This window comes from Lampetra fluviatilis, chromosome 58, assembly GCF_964198595.1.
Source record: "Lampetra fluviatilis chromosome 58, kcLamFluv1.1, whole genome shotgun sequence".
NCBI classification, from domain to species: domain Eukaryota; kingdom Metazoa; phylum Chordata; class Hyperoartia; order Petromyzontiformes; family Petromyzontidae; genus Lampetra; species Lampetra fluviatilis.
In genome coordinates this window covers 105,091-122,697 of record NC_136332.1, presented here as the reverse complement: position 1 = coordinate 122,697, position 17,607 = coordinate 105,091, and the positions used below count along the sequence as shown (strand labels likewise).

The 17,607-nt window shown below is 50.1% G+C and overlaps 1 protein-coding gene across 2 annotated transcripts; it reads left to right on the top strand.

The window, feature by feature from the left end:
• The first annotated feature begins 8,707 nt into the window (after nt 1–8,707).
• On the top strand, nt 8,708–17,180 carry LOC144950574 (uncharacterized). Of its 2 annotated transcripts, none has more exons than XM_078880711.1 (2): nt 8,708–8,819; nt 13,963–17,180. In XM_078880711.1, the coding sequence occupies exon 2, from the start codon at nt 13,972–13,974 to the stop codon at nt 15,268–15,270; it is 1,299 nt and encodes a 432-aa protein (XP_078736837.1). In that variant the 5' UTR covers nt 8,708–8,819; nt 13,963–13,971; the 3' UTR covers nt 15,271–17,180. The 2 variants fall into 2 exon arrangements, with proteins under 2 accessions (XP_078736837.1, XP_078736838.1); XM_078880712.1 differs by having other exon boundaries at nt 8,709–8,778.
• Nucleotides 17,181–17,607: the final 427 nt, after the last annotated feature.

Below are 17,607 nucleotides of genomic sequence, written 5' to 3'. Positions count from 1 at the left end.
CGGAGTCTACACGAGGCACAGAGAGCCGGCAGCACAGAATCCAGAGTCAAGAGAAGCGCATTGTGAAGAAGAGAGGCCACGCGTTGTATTGTTACAAGTCAAGATTTAATAAAAGAAGTGTGTTCCCGTCAAGGAGTTTCCTGCCGTCATTTTCCAATACTTCATCTGGCGTCAGAAGTGAAACGGGCTTCCAAGTATGGAGACGAGGAAGACCCGTAGGACCCACGGGATTGACCGCGAGGAAGACCTGGACGACTCGGGGCCGCTGGTGGCGGGGGGTGAGGAAGAGGACTTGCCCACGCTGCAGGGTCCGTCGACGGCGCCGGCCGAGCGACCGGGGACAGACGCCGGGCTTCGTGAGGCGCACTCCCGACTGGCGGAGCTGCTGCTCGCCGCCGCGTCCATCTTGGCGGAGATCAGCTCGTCGGGAGGAGCGGGGACGGTGGGGGACATTTTACAAGGTCGCCCCGCAGATTCCCGCCAAAACGAATGGGGGATTCCCGCCATTGCGCCTGGGCCTACTCAAGGCGGGAACGGCGAGCGCCACGTGGTGGTGGGTTCCCAAGCGCGCGCATCGACGTCATCAGCGCGCGAGGGGGTCCGCCATCTTACGTCTGCTGCTGGAGCCGCCATCTTAGACACCGACGGACAGGCGGAGAGGAACCACGAGGCGGATGACTTCATTTTTCAACAGCGCCTGCCCACGTTGTCAGCCTTCAAGGCGGAAGGCGGAGACTGGGGCCAATTTCAGCGGAGGTTTTTGGCGCATCAAGAGATGTCAGCGTGGTCCGATGCTACGGCGCTGCGGGCATTGCCCGCCATGCTGGACGACGATGCGCTCGCGGCCTTCAGGGCTGCACGGAAGTCGGACCGCTCCACGCTGAAGGATGCGCTGGGTTTGTTGGCCAGGGTCTACGGGCCTCCCTCTACGTGCCGCCATCAGTTCTACGCAAGACGGAAAGCGGCCACGGAGACCGCGCTGGCCTATCGCACGGCGTTGCTGGCTCTTGCTGATGCTGCGTTCCCTCGGATGGACGAGGAGGGCCAAGACGCGATGGTTTTGGAGCAGCTGCTCAAGTTGGCGCAGGACCTGGGGGTCCCTATCAACACAGCTGACGAGATTGATATTTCTTCTTTGAGAGTCGCCACGTGTATTCAAGCGCACGAGGCCCTACAACGGAAGCAAGGCGTTGGTTGCAACGCTGCTGTCGTCGCAGCCCCGGGTTTGGTGGTCGCCGAACCCCAAGTCGTCAGCCCACGAGAGGAGGCGTTCGCCACGGGACGACCAGGGGACTGGAGGCCGGGGGCCCGGTCGCCTCTGCGATCGGGCCGAAAGTCGGAGCAACCAAGATCTACTCCGACCCTCGTCACGTGCTATAACTGCGGCCTCCGGGGCCACGTGGCGTCCGGGTGCCGCGCTCCGCGGCAGCGCGCCATGGGAGCTCGGCTGGACGACGACCGAGAGCCCAAGTCATCTCTACAATCCCCGGCAAGTCGCGGCACCTCACACGCTCGGCCTGTTTATTCGGCACACATGGGACGCCGCGTTGCGGCGGAGGAGGGCCGGTTAAGGTTCGGGGATTCGGTTCGGCGAGGGGGGTTCGGCCGGGACCAGGGAGACATTGAATGGGCGGAATTGGGGCATAGAATTGTGGCTGCTTCGGCGGGTTCGTCCGTTGTTACGGGATCTATTGATGGGGTTGAGATTAGGGTGTTAGTGGACACGGGGGCATCGGCAACTATTATATCGGACCTCATTTATAATATTATTCCGGTCCAATGTCGTCCGCTGCTTCCAGTGGATGTGCCATTTTACGCCGCTAATGGGGGATCGTTGGGCATTATCGGTCAGGTTAGGGCGTCCATTTGCATTGGAGATATCAAATTGTCGGGACCCGTTTTCGTTTCGTCTTCTTTGGCAGTTCCGTGTCTTTTGGGCACTGACTTTTTGGCTAAAATGCCCATTAAAATTCTTATCGATCAACGATGCATTGAACTGCCATCGGGTCGCCGGATTTCATTTTTGACGGGCCCTACTGACATTCGGACGGCGTGCGCTACGATACAAGCGGTGGCGACGCAGACAGTGCAAGTGCCCCCGGGTTCACAGATGTTGATTCCCCTCCGGTTGCGGAAACCATGGGTGAGGGAGGCTTCGGGACAGAGTATGCTTTTGGGTCCTTCTAACAAGGCTGTCGGGGGTCTTGATTTATCGGTGGCTCACACTTTGGTGCGGGCTGACAGGGATCCGTTTGTGATGGTTTTGAACGCGGGGTCGCGACCAGCTGTCATTCCGCAGGGCACCGTGCTGGCTCACGCGGCGCAGGTCCCTGGGGATGATGGGTTGGTTGCGCAGGTGGGCTCGAGCCCCGCGCGGAACGTTGAGCCAAGGGAAGACCTTGAGTGGGTCCATTCGTTATGTGCCGCCTCGGACGATTTGTCGGCGGCGCAGTTGGGTGCGCTGCGCGAGTTGCTCATTGAATTCTCTGATGTATTCAGTAAACATAAGTATGACATTGGGTGCACGGATTTGTTGCACCATCACATTGAAACGGGCGATGCGGCGCCGGTCAGGCTAAATCCCTTCCGACTGAGTCCCGTGGAGAAGAAACATGTTCAGTCGGCTGTTAACGATATGTTAGAAGCCGATATTATTTCGCCCTCCTCTAGCCCGTGGGGAGCGCCTATTGTGCTGGTTAAGAAGCAGGATGGGTCCCTGCGATTCTGCGTTGATTTCCGTCGCCTGAATAAGATCTCTGTGGCTGACGCGTATCCGCTCCCCAGGATGGATGAGTCCCTCGATGCATTGTCTGGTGCGCGATATTTTTCGACTCTTGATTTGTTATCGGGGTTTTGGCAGTTGCCGCTCGACGAAGAGTCGAAACCTAAGACAGCATTTCGGACTCCAGGGGGGCTGTTCCAGTTTAACCGGTTACCCATGGGACTTCACTCCTCTCCAGCGACGTTTCAGCGACTTATGGAGCTGGTTTTGTCGGGCTTGCAGTGGGATACATGCTTGATTTATATGGACGATGTCATTGTTTTCAGTAAAACGTTTGAGGAACACCTCCGGCGATTGAGAGGGGTGTTCTTGCGAATGCGATTGGCTAAGTTGAAATTTAAACCGGCCAAATGTCACCTCCTTCGTAGGTCCGTTAGATACTTGGGTCACATTGTCGATTCTTCGGGGATCTCCACCGATCCCGCGAAGACGGATTGTGTCGGTTCGTGGCCGACACCTACGTCCGTTTCCGACGTGCGTAGTTTCATCGGGTTTGCTTCTTATTATCGGCGGTTCGTTGAGCACTTCGCCACTATTGCAAAACCCTTGCACGCTCTAACGGCGAAGGGAGTGAAGTTCAAATGGGGACCGGAGGAGGAGGCCGCGTTTCGCTCCCTCCGGGACGCCTTGGTGGGTGCCCCACCCTTGTGTTATCCCGATTTTGCCAGTCCCTTTTTGCTGGACACGGATGCTAGCAACACGGGCATTGGGGGGGTGCTATCCCAAGTCGTTGGGGGTGTCGAAAGAGTTGTCGCCTACGGTAGTAGGGTGTTGTCTCCGGCGGAGCAGCGCTACTGTGTCACCCGTCGCGAGCTGCTTGCCATTGTTTTTTTTGTGCAGCAGTTTAGGCCATATCTTTATGGTCGTCACTTTACAGTCCGAACGGACCACGCGGCGCTACAGTATTCATTGAGGGTCGCCCAGCCCTCGGGCCAGTTGTCGCGTTGGTTGGAAGTCCTCCAGGACTATCAGTTTACGACTACGTACCGTAAAGGGTTGCGACACACGAATGCCGATTGCTTGTCGCGGTTGTTGCCTTGTGATGAATGCGCGTGTTTGTCGGGATCGGCGCGCTGTAAACCGACGCTTGCGGGGGAGATGGGGGCACTGGCTGCGACAGCGGGCGCACCGATCGGGGATGATTCCACTGCCTCTCAGGGTCGGGACTCGCTGCTCTCGCTGTCGCTCAGCGAATGGGGCCGCCTCCAGATGGCGGACAGCTCGCTGCTAGCATTGCGCCGCAAGGTTGGGGGTCCCGAGGGGGACCAGGAGCGTACCGGCTCCTATGTACTTGAGCGGGGCGTGTTATTGAAATGGGACAGTTTGTCCCGGCGGAACGCACTCGTGGTGCCTTCCGCTGTGAGGGGGAGGGTTGTCTTGGCGGCACACGAACGCCTCTTGCACTTGGGAGTTAACAAGACGCTTGCCCTGCTTCAGCGTGACTATTACTGGCCGGGAATGGGAAGTGATGTGGTGCATATTCTGAAGGGGTGCGTTGAGTGCGCCAGGCGTAAACCACCGGCCGTGGCAGCTAATCCACCGCTGCAATCTATTCAGGTCTCGCGTACCAACGAGCTCGTTGCACTCGATATTTTGGGGCCCTTCCCAGTCACGCCGAGAGGGAATAAATATTTGTTAGTGGGGGTCGAATACTTTACCCGATGGCCTATGGCGTGGCCTCTCGCTAACCAGTCGGCAGCGGCTGTGACGGATGCCTTCGTCCAGGGCTATGTCCTGGACAAGGGGGCTCCCGAACGCCTGCTGACCGACCAAGGTAAAAATTTTTCGAGTAAATTGTTGCAAGAGGTGTGCGATCTGTTGGGTACCAAGAAGGTGCGTACCTCCCCGTACCACCCGCAGACTGACGGGATGGTGGAGAGACTCCACAAAACCTTGACTTCCATGCTGTGCCAGCAGGTGTGCGAGGCACATGTAGATTGGGACCTGCAGGTCCCGGGAGTCCTTGCCGCGTATAGAATGGCCCCCCATGCAGCTACGGGGTTTTCCCCATTCTATTTGATGTACGGTCGGGAAGCTGACCCGCCAATAGAAACGCAACTTGGCCTGTCCGCTCCACGAACTAATTCTAATTTGGCAGAACATATTAAGTTTAATATTCACAAGCTGACAGAGGCGAGGGAGGCCGCGCGGCTTAATTCGCGGGCTCGCCAAATTGCTAATGAACGGTTGCGGGCACGGAAGGTGTCCATGCACGAATGGAAACCAGGTGACAGGGCCTGGCTGCATTGCCCTCAGGCACCCTTGGCTACGTCGCCTAAATTGTTGAGACCGTGGAGGGGACCCGTGGAGGTCGTGCGCGTTGCACGGCCCCAGTGCGTTCAGATAAAGTGGGGAAAGCGCCGGTGGTACGTTCACCCCTCCCGACTGAAACCGTTCTCGCCTCCATATGGCCTCCCCTTGTGTCGTGATGGCCGGGCGTGTGACGTGACCGGCGACCCAGAGGGGGAAATGTCTCTGCCTGATCCACACGTATTTTCGCCTGATCTGCTCCCAGGTGTCTCGGAACTGACAGCTGCCGATCACCGGCGGCCGGATCTCCGCGGCGGGGCCGGCCCTTTCAGGCCCGTTCCGCGCCGTCTGGAGCAGCCGGAACCGCCGGACGGTCGTCAGTGTCCCGCCCCATACGATGGACCAGCCAGACGGACTCGCGCCAGGTCGTGCTACTTTGCATGACCTGCCTCGTGAGGAATCGGGGCAGTTGGAGCGCCTCGTCACTGCGTGTAGTCGCAGGGACGTGGGGCGCGTTCGTTTCGAATTTGCTCGTATCGTGTTATTGTTGACTTTTCGGGTTCATTGTCAATCTGTACATAGTTATTCTTGTTGTTGTTGTTGTTGTGTTATGTTACGGGGCACACTCGGGGGGTTACGGGGTTTTTTTTTTGTTGGTTGTCGTTTTATCGTCGCGGTTGGTTGTTGTTAGCAGCCGGGCCGGCTGCGAGCTATGTGGGAGGGGGTGATGTAGTGGTGATACGCGCTGGGTGTATATGTCGTGTGCCAGCGCGTATGTACGGGTGTGTGTGCGGTGACGCGCGCTGACGGGGAGGAGCAGGCGTCAGTGCGCGGGTGGGGGTAGTGCTGCTGATTGGCTGTGTGCCGGTGACGCGCCCAGAGGGAGTGATCGGGTAGCAGCGCGGTGTGATTGGTCGGGGAGTGGAAACACGCGCTGAGCGGAACCGGATCGTAAGGATAGCGCGTGGGGATTGGGTAACTGAGGAGCGGTGCCGACGTTGAGGTCCGCATCCGCTCCGCCTCCCGGGAAGAAGGGGTATATAAGGTGATGCACAGAGGAGCAGGGGGCAGAAGTGGAACCATCTAAGAATGAAGAGGAAGGTGCAGAGATAGAGCCCGGAGAGGAGAGTAATGGAGAGTAGAAGCTGAGTGATGTATAGTGTGTAGCCAGTGAGAGAGAACGGTCTACACGAGCTGAGTAATGTATAGTGTGTAGCCAGCGAGATAGAACGGTCTACACGAGCTGAGTAATGTATAGTGTGTAGCCAGCGAGATAGAACGGTCTACACGAGCTGAGTAATGTGTAGTGTGTAGCCAGCGAGAGAGAACGGTCTGCACGAGCCGAGTATGCATACGGTGTAGCCAGCGAGAGAGGAAGGTCTGCACGAGCCGAGTATGCATACGGTGTAGCCAGCGAGAGAGGTGCAAAGTCTACACGAGGCGAGTGGAGAGTGTAGCAGAGGCGCAGAGTCTACACGAGGCGAGAGAGGAGTGTAGCCGAGGCGCGGAGTCTACACGAGGCACAGAGAGCCGGCAGCACAGAATCCAGAGTCAAGAGAAGCGCATTGTGAAGAAGAGAGGCCACGCGTTGTATTGTTACAAGTCAAGATTTAATAAAAGAAGTGTGTTCCCGTCAAGGAGTTTCCTGCCGTCATTTTCCAATACTTCACATGTAAGGGCAAAAAGGGGGGAAAACGGGTTGTAATCACAGGTAGGCGCACGATTGGCCGCGCAGTACAACACGACCCCGGGCTTTTGAAGTCAGGGGGATAAAAGGGGAGCCTGAGGCCATTCGAACGAGATATTCAACATCTTGGCTGCCAAGACTCCCGCTCCCCCCCCCCCCCCACTGCTGTCCTGCCTTCTCGAGCCGTCCGCAGCGTCCGTGCGACGCTACGAGGTACGTGGTAGGGCGTTTGAGTGACTGGGGACTTAGGCAGCAGTAGGCTAGGCTCTTCTCGCAAAATATTTCCCCCGGGTATTGCGTGATTTGCGCCGAGAATAAAAGTTATCACAGAGCATAGGTGTGGTGTCAGTGATTTCTGTGTAGAGCGACTGCGTGGGGGAACGCGCGGCGAGAGTGAACGTGAGGCCGCGGCGTGCGCGTGCGTTAAGAGGTAATCGCTCGCAGGTGTGAGAGCGTTCGTGCCCCCCTGTGTTAGCGATAGCTGGGTGTGCACGGGGCGTGTGGTCTAACTCCGTGTGGCTCCAAAGCCAGGAGCACGAGTATGTCCCTCAGAGTGGGCGTGAGTGCGGGGGACTGGCGGGAGCCAACCGACGCGGTGGAGGAGGGAGCGGAACGGCCAGACGTCGCGCCGCACCTGCCTAGCGAGGGCGGTGGGGTGGACGTCGTGCCCTACAGTAGCATGGTTGAAAATACAGATAGTAAATCGGATGTAAATTACAATTCCATTACAGTTTATTGGAAACTAGTCGGTATCGACCTCGTGAAGAAAATAATTTAATATCAGAGCATAATTCTTTTCAGATATTTAGAAGGAAAATTTGGACAAATAAACTTTTGACTATGGTATATTTAGTAAATCACGAGATTATTTATTTAGGGAGCACCAATTTAGCCAAGCATCATATCTCAACAGGTGTGTCACTGCTCTTTAAGGCAGAATGTTTTCCCTACAAGTGTACCCGATTAAACCAAAATCCAACAATGTGTAAATGATATGTTGAAGGCCGATGTGATTTCACCATCATCCAACCCTTGGGGTCCATTAGTAGTGTTCGATAAAAAGAAAGATGGCAGCACTCGATTTTGCGTAGATTATATGAAGGTTGAATAAAATTTAATTTACCTACCCTATCCCCAGAATTGACGAATATATAAATGCACGCTTTGGAGCTTCATATTTCAGCACATTGGATATTTTTTTCGGATGACTGCCAGGTCCAATAGGACGATGAATCAAAACCAAAATCAGCATGTGACACACACAAGACAAAGATCCCCCATATAGCCTGTAAAAGACTGTTGGGCAAGTGCTGTCTGTGAGCACCTATGAAGGGTGGCACCGCACACGAGGTGGCCACGCCCGGACGCCTTTGTCTCCCTCGTAGCGATGTTTACACATCGCACCAGGTACGTATTTAAGGCTCAATCGACCAAGTAGAGTACCAGGACCTGGTTAGATAATCGCCACTGGTGATGGCCGTGAGCTAGAATCGAACTCAGGTGGCTGGGTTCGTAGCGCATCACACTAAATGCTACACTACCGCTCCCACACAGATACACTTACACACAGGCGCACACATTCCACACACAGTTTAGGCAGTGTACACACAGACCACACACAACACTCAGCTGTGCAATATCCCTTAAGGACCTTGCATTGTGCTTGTTTATTACAATATTCATGTTTTTGTTGCTGCTGAGCTCACGCACCCAACGGAACTCTGTAAAATAAAAGGAGAAATGCGAAAGAAATCGAAATAAACTTCGACTCGAAAAACACAACACAGCATCTTTCTCCTCGCTCTCTGACGTCCCCACTCAGCGTGACGCCATCGGTGCGTGACGTCATGTCAGCTTGCTCACTGCCGATTCCGATTACTGGCAAATTCCTGTGAGCAAAGCCACGCCCATACATGGCGTAAAAATCATTAAAATAATTTATGCGGTAAGAGGGTGTCCTTCACCAGTGACGTCATGTAATCGTTGGCACGCGTTTTCGCGTGACGTCACGAGACTCCAGGAGCCGCAGCGCTTTTCTCGTTACTCGGTTTGATCCGAGGTGAGATGTTGACATCGTGGTTGTTATAGTTGTTTACCCAGGTAAAACTTGGTTTGTTCTTTCTCTCGTAGGGGCATCAATTGAGTAGCAGCTATGGATCGATGTCCAGGTTGTGACATTGCAACAATACGATATGGGGCCTAACCATGCAGGGCTTGCCTCCTGGCGTTGCCTGGTTGATTTGCTTGAATTGTTTAAATTGTCTTAACCTGGCTGACTACCTCACCGAGTCTCGATACTCGAGTTGTGTCTTCTGACAAGTCTTTTTTTTGCAGTCGTGGGTGCGATGTTTTTGCGCGTATTCCCGATTGAGTCACTTTCGGCTAGTTTTTTAGCATTGGAACGTGTGGACAATATACTTTCAGAATAAGATTCAAACGTTTATTTCCCGAGTTTAGTCCATTGAGCTAAGAAGCATTTTTTCAAGGACAGACAACACCAAAGCATCCCATACAATTACAGGTTTTCTAAAAGCAAATGTCAACGTTGTACGGCAAAGGGGGCGAAGACCGTCAAATATAAATTTCAAAGCGATCTTTAACATCCACTTTAAAGCATATGATACATGTTGGTGTGATTAATAAAGCTGCAATATTAATAATACAATAATGTACGTTTGTGAAGTGGCACATTTTATCCGTAGATCCCTCCACTGCGTTTGCAATTTGAACATGTGTTTATTAAAGAGGCGCCACGTTGGCGTGATGTTATCTTCCTCGTCTGGTATGGAGGAGGTCGTGGGTTCGCGCCCGAGCTTGATGTATGCTGTATATTTGGAGTTTCCATGTTCTCGTAGTTGCCTGGATTTTTTGTACGGGTTTTCCCCACCACATTTAGAAACGTGTGTTCAGAGAATAGGTTTTCGTCTTTTTTCTGGCAACAAAACAGGTGTTAGATGAAAACACCAAACTGAAACCTTTTACAAGGAATCATGTTTGCATTAACCACAATACTTGTGGTCAGAATGCAAACAAAATTAGGGGGAAAACCTATTGTCATATATTGGTATTGGCAAAGGAGGTCCCATGATGTAGATGCTCGCCCCGAGCTCCCATTACTCTGATATTGCATTGTCTTTGTGCTGTACGCATTTTGGTGTCGTTTGAGACGAGGCTCAAAAGAAAGCTGTCTCTGGTGTGGACCAATCCGTTTCAAAGACAATGCATATATTATCAGAATATGTATGTTTTTTTGTATTCTGACTACAAGTATTGTGGTTAATGCAGACATGATTCCTTGTAAAAGGTTTCAGTTTGGTGTTTTAACAACTCTTAACACCTGTTTTGTTGCCAGAAATAAAGGGGAAAACCCTATTATCATATTTTGGTACTGGCAAAGGAGGTCCCATGATGCGTTCAGATTATTTTGGCTGCTATCGATTTACACAGGATAGGCCCCTTTATTGAGCTATCAGTTGTCGCCCGATTGCTTCTGAGAAAAAAGCTAATAGCACTCGTATCGTGTTTCTGTATTGTTGTAACTTTCTGACCCATCCCGACTGGGCATCTGTGAAAAAGAACCTTATAGCTCATCGGGTTCTTCCAGTATGAATAATATTCTGATTGCTTGTCGTGTATGCAAAGCACGAAATGCACAGATCCTGCAGGCTAAACGGCCGCAACTAGATGGTGGGGGGAGGTCAAGTTATCCACTCCCCCACCCACTCGCTGACCCACTCACTTTTTCACCCACTCAACCACCTACCTGCTCACCCACTCAACCACTCGCTTACCCACTCGGTCACCCACTCTCTCACTCACTCACCCACCCACTCTCACCCACCTACTTGCTCACCAACCCACTCAACCACTCACCCACTCAATCACTCAACCACCCACTTGCTCACCCACTCACTCACCTACTCACTCACCTACTAGCTCAGAAATAGTCTAAACAGCAAATTTACCTACTGACTCACGCACCAACCCACCCACTCACCCACACACTTGCCAACTCATCTACTCACCCACCCACTCATTTGCTCACACACTCACCCACTCGCTCACCCACTCTCTCACTGACCCACTTTCTCAGAACCAGGCTAAACGGCCAGATCTAGGCGACTCTTATCGTCTTAAAAATTTGAGTGGCTGCAACATTTGATGAGAGTGTACCCTAAATGCTGTGATTAGTGATTTGTACAGCCTTGGGTTCAACCTGCTAAACAGCACGTGGGCAGAACCTGCCCTTGCACTGGGAAAGGAGGCAGATTGACCGATAACTTTCAGAATCAGAATTTTTATTTAGACTTGAAGAATCCTATGATCCGTCTGTACAGATTTCCAGTAGGGGCAGGGCAGAAATTACAACAACAAACACCGATAGGAGTGCAACGTATATGAAAGATAAGTAAGTACATTTCAACAAATCTAAGTACAGCTTGCATAAGTACATCAATTTGTGGCGATTTTTCAACACCAAATGCAGTGTTGGGCAAGCTAGTAAAAGAAAAAGTCCCAGACCAAACCAAGACAACACAGCCCCTCAATGAAAGTGCACATTACAATTGAACTATCAATACATGTGTAGGGGTGTTAGAGAGAGAGCCCGTTATGCATGGCAGCTTATGGCAAACAAACACAGTGGGCGGGGCTACGTGAGTGCACGGGGAGGTGCTCTCTACGACGTCCGCGCCAGGTACCCCGGGGGGGCTGATTCAGGGTTATGATCCCCCGGGGGCCCCACCCCTCAGCGGGGGGTTGGGTATAAAAGGGGATGTAGCGGAGGGCTCGGGGTTCTTGTTAAGCTAACCAGTGAAGACTGAAGACGTCTTAGCTAGAGCCCTGGACTCCCCTGGTTCGCCGTCCTTATCAGGGCTGAACAGGACCGAGCCAGCGGCGTGGTCCCGAGATCCAGAGCCGGTGCTCTTGTCAGCGCTGGTCTGGGACTCAGGGTACCGGGCCCGACTTACCAGTGTCGGGCCAGATAGCCTCCCCTAGCCCGTTAGAGGAGGACTAGGAGGCAGGCTAGGAAGTAGCTAGCGCGTGTATCCCCAGCTAGCCGGGTGAGGGGGCCGACACCCCCCTCTAGTGTTGTATGCCACAACCGTGCTGTGTGAATAAACCCGTGTGCCTCCAACTCCGGCGTCCAAGAGTCGTGAACTCTATTACACATGGGTAAGGATAAAAGTTACAAATCACATTTTCCAATGTTCTTGTATCCAGCACCAATCTTCTGCTTTTTGAAGGAAGATTTATGATGTTAATGACGAAATAAGGTTATTGCAAAACGTTGCTGCTGCAACTGCAAAGGCTTTGTCACCTATTCCAATTCTTGTTATAGGGACAGTTAAAAGGCAATTTGATGGACTTATTGGGTATGACAATAGGGTCACACCGCAGGTTGTCATTACACATCCATTGCAAATAGAAGAGCAGAATGATGAAGCGGGTTTAGTCTGTTTGGCGTTTCATTATTAGCTGATCTGTAAGCAGCATCACAGTACTCAAAAAGTGTTAGAATTATAGCTTCAATAATTTGCAGGTGCAATCGAATGGGAAAATATGTTTGTTTCTATATAAAAATCCTGTTGCGATAGAAACGTCGTGATTTGTTTTATTTTATTTCTACCTACGTGACTTTACCGAAAGAACCAATGAGTATAAAAATCCTATTTTAGATTTTCTTTCAGATGTGATCAATATGGGGTTGTAATGTAAGTTTTGAATCAATAAATAGACCCAAGTCTTTGAAGCACTTCTTTTATTCAATGATGTTGTTTCTGATATCCGTAATAGGTGAACATAATTAAACTTGCCTGTTTGAAGAAAGAGCATGAATTTAATTATTTTCCGATTTATTAGCAATTTTAGTAATGACAATTGAATTAAGTCGAAATCATGTTGTAGATTCTGTTTGACTTCGTTTGGAGATTTACCTGATGCAAGCATGATACTGTCATCAACAAAGAGATTTAATTCCGAGGGATTCAAGTTTAGTTCAAGATTGTTTAAATATCAGAACATAATTTTACCCAGCACGGAATCTTGTGGAACACCCTTTGTTATTTGAATATTTGTGTCAGATATATTATCACTATGTAATTTTTTAGAAAAGTCCGTCTGAAAATTTGATTTGACAAAGTCTTGTGAATAGAATATCATAGTCAACAGTATCAAAGGCTTTTGATAGGTTGAGAAATATCACGCAGCAGTATCGGCCTTTATAGAGGTTACTGCAGTGGTGATGGAGTAAGCCTTTTGAAAACCAGACTTTACCGTCTGCTTTTCTCCTGTCTACAGTACATTTTCACTTTTTGGATAGTAGTTTGTCATTTTAATATTTTTTAATATTTTAGTAACCGATTAAAGAATAGAGATTTTACTCTGATGTGTTTTTTCAAAGATATACTCTGTTAATCCAAAATGAGATTTAAATCCTTTTAACAATGTCTTGTTTTGTGAACAAGTTCTTTGCCATCCAGCGATAGCATTTTGTAGGAACATTTCACTTTCCTTTGTTTTCAATTGGATTGAATGCTTGCTTGAAGAATCTTGTTTTTTTGTGAATTTAGAATGGTTTGATGACTGTATGAAAATGTTGAGTGTTACTTGTCGAGTACATATATTTATTAGTGTTCCATATGTAATCCAATCTGGGAGTTTATTTGATGTTTTTGCATTATTCCAGGCTATGTCTCGGGTTGTTATTAATTCAGAAATATGCTGATCAAACCATGGTGGACGATCAGGGCACATGTTTGTAAATTATATTTAGGGATTGGTGCCCAAAGTATGTCCAAGCACTTTCAAAAACGTGGATTATGCTCACCATATCCCAGTCAAAATGGAGAGTGTCATGTATACATGGTTGAAGGTCAACATTTTTAAACGACCGTTTTATAATCATTATGAGGTGTTCTAGTTATTTTAGCATGACGATTGCCTGTAATAATATGAAATGTAATCATGACCACGAATTGTGATGATCAAATGACGGGGAGGTGGGGTCTATCTGGTTGGCTCAGAGCGTGCGTCCCTCTTGTTGGCTGAGTGAATGATGGGGGCGAGAACGTTTTCTCAGCCAGCGCTTCTGCGTGTTCATACTTGTAAGTGCTTTCTAAATTTTCTTTGTGCCAAAAATCTTTAGGGCAAAGAGTGTTTATAAGGAATCGGCACTCTATGGGGTCACGCTAAGTGAGGTCAGCCTATATATTGTGTGTAATACGTATGTATATATCTGCAGATCAATCACATGGAGCTGGGAGACTCGGCACAGGCTGCAATTAAAAGGCACAAATGCTTCCAGTGTCCATACAGCACGGATCAGATGAGCAACTTGAAGAACCATCACAGAACTCACACTGGAGAGAAGCCCTTCAAGTGCACTGTGTGTGGGAAGGCATTTGCGCAATCGCCATATCTTAAAATACACCAGAGAACACACACAGGCGAGAAGCCTTTCATTTGCACTGTGTGCGGGAAGACGTTTACATGGTTATCGAATCTTGACAGCCATCGGAAAACACACACAGGCGAGAAGCCCTTCAAGTGCACTGTGTGTGGGAAGACATTTACATGGTTATCGAATCTTGACATCCATCAGAAAACACACACTGGTGAGAAGCCCTTCAAATGCAGTGTGTGTGGGAAGACATTTACACAGTCATCACACCTTGACGGCCATTACAAAACACATACTGGTGAGAAGCCCTTCAGGTGCACTGTGTGTGGGAAGGCATTTACACGGTCATCACATCTTGACAGCCATCAGAAAACCCACAGTGAGGAAAAACCCTTCAAATGCACTGTATGTGAGAAGGCATTCAAAGAATCGGGATCTCTTCATATTCACCAGAGAACACACACAGGTGAGAAGCCTTTTAAGTGCACTGTGTGTGGGAAGACATTTTCACGGTCATCATATCTAAACAGCCATCAGAAAACACATACTGGTGAGAAGCCCTTCAAGTGCACTGTTTGTGAGAAGTCATTTACACGGTCAGGAACTCTTCAGGATCATCAGAGAACACACACAGGCGAGAAACCTTTTGTGTGCACTGTATGTGAGAAGACATTTAAAGATTCAAAATCTCTTCGTATTCATCATAGAATACACACAGGAGAGAAGCCCTTCAAGTGCACTGTGTGTGGAAAGACATTTTCATGGTTATCGAATCTTGATAGACATCAGAAAACACATACTGGTGAAAAACCCTTCAAATGCACCATATGTGAGAAAGCATTTAAAGATTCAGGATTGCTTCGTATTCATCACAGAACACACATGGATGAGAAGCCCTTTCAGTGCACTGTGTGTGGTAAAGCATTTGCAGACTCCGAAGGCCGAAAGAGGCATGAGAAGATCCATGAGGAGAAGGAGGTGGAATCGAGAAGTGAAAGTCAAAGCCCATCTCGCATGGAACAAGAACCAGAAGACGACCCCAGTTTTAAAACATGGCCAGGAGTGAAGGTGGAATGTGAAGATTTTACTCCAAGACCCAACCTCCAGGTGGATGGAAGCAGGGTGAAGCAGGAGGAGCATTCGGACTGAGGGAGAGCGAGGTAACCTCCAGGAGTTTGTGGAGGAATCATGAGTGAAGATTTTGGACAGAGCAGAGTAGGAGGGTGTTGCCCATTTGAAGTGAAGTTTGAGAATATCTGTAACCAGGAAAGTGACACAAAATCTCCTTAGCGTTTACCTTATTCACAGGCTTCTCTCATTACAAGAATGCAAGCAACTGTAGACATCATCCAGCCAGAGTTGAGCTTTCATTGAATCTAGCTGCCCCAAAGTTTTGGAACCACCGAAGAATGTTCACCTCCATAGCATCGCCATTCTACCACCTATGTTCTCATTGACTCTAGGACCCGACCCTTTAGGTGGACAGAAGCAGCGTATCATTCCGCGTTACTCAGCCACATAGCTCAAGGAAGTAGTTGTCAACCGGTCAAATACTGTGTTATAACGGTGCATGTTCCGCGTTGTGTTAAAAGCGAAAACACGTGTGCACACCATGTGTTATGTGAGGAGTTACTGTACCTTTCGGTTTTCTCTCATTCAAATAGATTTTTCAACTGCATTTACTTAAATTTTATTTTCATTTACGTTTTCAGCTTTTTCTAACATTTTATTGTATGTCGTGTTTCAAATGCACCAAAACGCTTGCCTATCACGGGTTATCCCACTGAGGATTTGACTTTGCGCAAAAGTTATTGAGGTACAGTTTACCAATTGCATCTTCCTGTGGCTTGACCATTCATGGTTGACATTTACAGTTTGCCTTTGTTGTTGCAACTTGCTCCTCTGGCCTTACTGGACATCTGTGAAAAAGAGCTTCATAGCTCATCGGTTTCCTGCAGGATAAATACATATTATGATTCTTATCATAAAGAAGCCCTGTACAGATACTCTAACTATACTGTTCGCGATTATGATGCTGCTGCCGCAAAAGACCATATATGTAGTGAGTTCAAGGAGACGTAGACGACGTAGTCGGAGGCACACTTATTTATTCAACCAAAGAGCAGAACACAATACTTGAAGGGGTAACGGCCTCTTCACCCGTCTAATAGGGAGACACCCTTAGCGCTAGCCCGGCTAGTCTGCTCCCAGGTCCTCCACTAGAGAGCTAGGGGAGGCTAGCTGATCCCGCTCTGGCCAAGCTAGGATCTAGGCACCCTTAGCCAACCAGACCGGCTCTTACAAGAGCATCGGCTCTTACAAGAGCATCGGCTCTTACAAGAGCATCGGCTCTTACAAGAGCATCGGCTCTTACAAGAGCATCGGCTCTGGGCTCTCAGAGCCGCGCCGCTGGCTTGCCCTGGTCGGTCCTTAGAAGGACAGCGAGCCAGGGGAGTCCTAGGGCCTATCCTGCTGGTCTTCACTCTTCGCTGGTTAAGCTGTAATACTCGACCCCGAGCTCACCGGCTCCCCGCCTTATATAGCAACTCCCCCCCGAGGGGTGGGATCACAGCACCGTTACAGCCCCCTAGGGCTAACCGTTGCGGACGTGGATGTAGGCACCCTTACGCGTGCAGGCGCAAACACCCCTTGTGTGTTTGTTTGCCCTCCCGTAACACCCCTACATATGCAACGCCGTCTTGTACCAGGTCACATGGTTTATCCCAGCCCCCAGTGGGGAGGCAGAGGGCTTGAGCCGCCCGCCATTTTTATCTCGCTACATAATGTTTTTCCCCATTCTATACATTTAACGTACAAGTTGTATTTAACATGGTAGAACATTCTTGATTTGAAGCTTTCGTGACTGCAGGAATCCATATTCTTTGGTTCTTTCAATAAAGTCACGTAGGTAGAAAAATAAAACGAAATTAAAATAATATATCACGCCGTTTCGATCGCAACAAGCGGTTGTCCTCGGGCGGAAAAAATTATCCAGCAGTGGAACTGCTGAACCAGCGAGAGAGCTGTTACATCAAGGTTATATATGTGTAATAAATGACTCTTCCACGTTGTCTGTCTCCGTTGTCCTTTATTTGGGTTCTTACAACTTTGCCCCACACGGCCCTCGCTCAGAGCCCTCCGCTTGGCAGCTTAGCAGCTGCTGTCGCTCACGTAGCCTTTTCCCCGCTCCCGATGCAGCTCCGCTGCAGGCGTCGCTCACGTAGCCTTTCCCCCCCTTGTGCAGTCTCTCAGCTGCCCTCGCTGCAGCCCCACAGCTGCTCTCCGTTGCACCCGTGCCCGGACACCGCTGGCCGACGGTGCCGAGTTCCACCGCGTGGCGATCGCGCCACTCTCCACCCTCTGCCTTGCGTGGCCTCCTGTCTTTATTCTCCCACTGTCTTCCCGTCTCTTCCGGTTACCGCCCTTAAGGGCTTACCCCTCTCCCCCACGTGACCTAACCCCTCCCCCCGTAACGTCATATCCGCG

Bases quoted from the DNA above. Each gene is read 5' to 3' on its own strand.
- LOC144950574 (XM_078880711.1), top strand. From the start codon at position 13,972: ATGGAGCTGGGAGACTCGGCACAGGCTGCAATTAAAAGGCACAAATGC.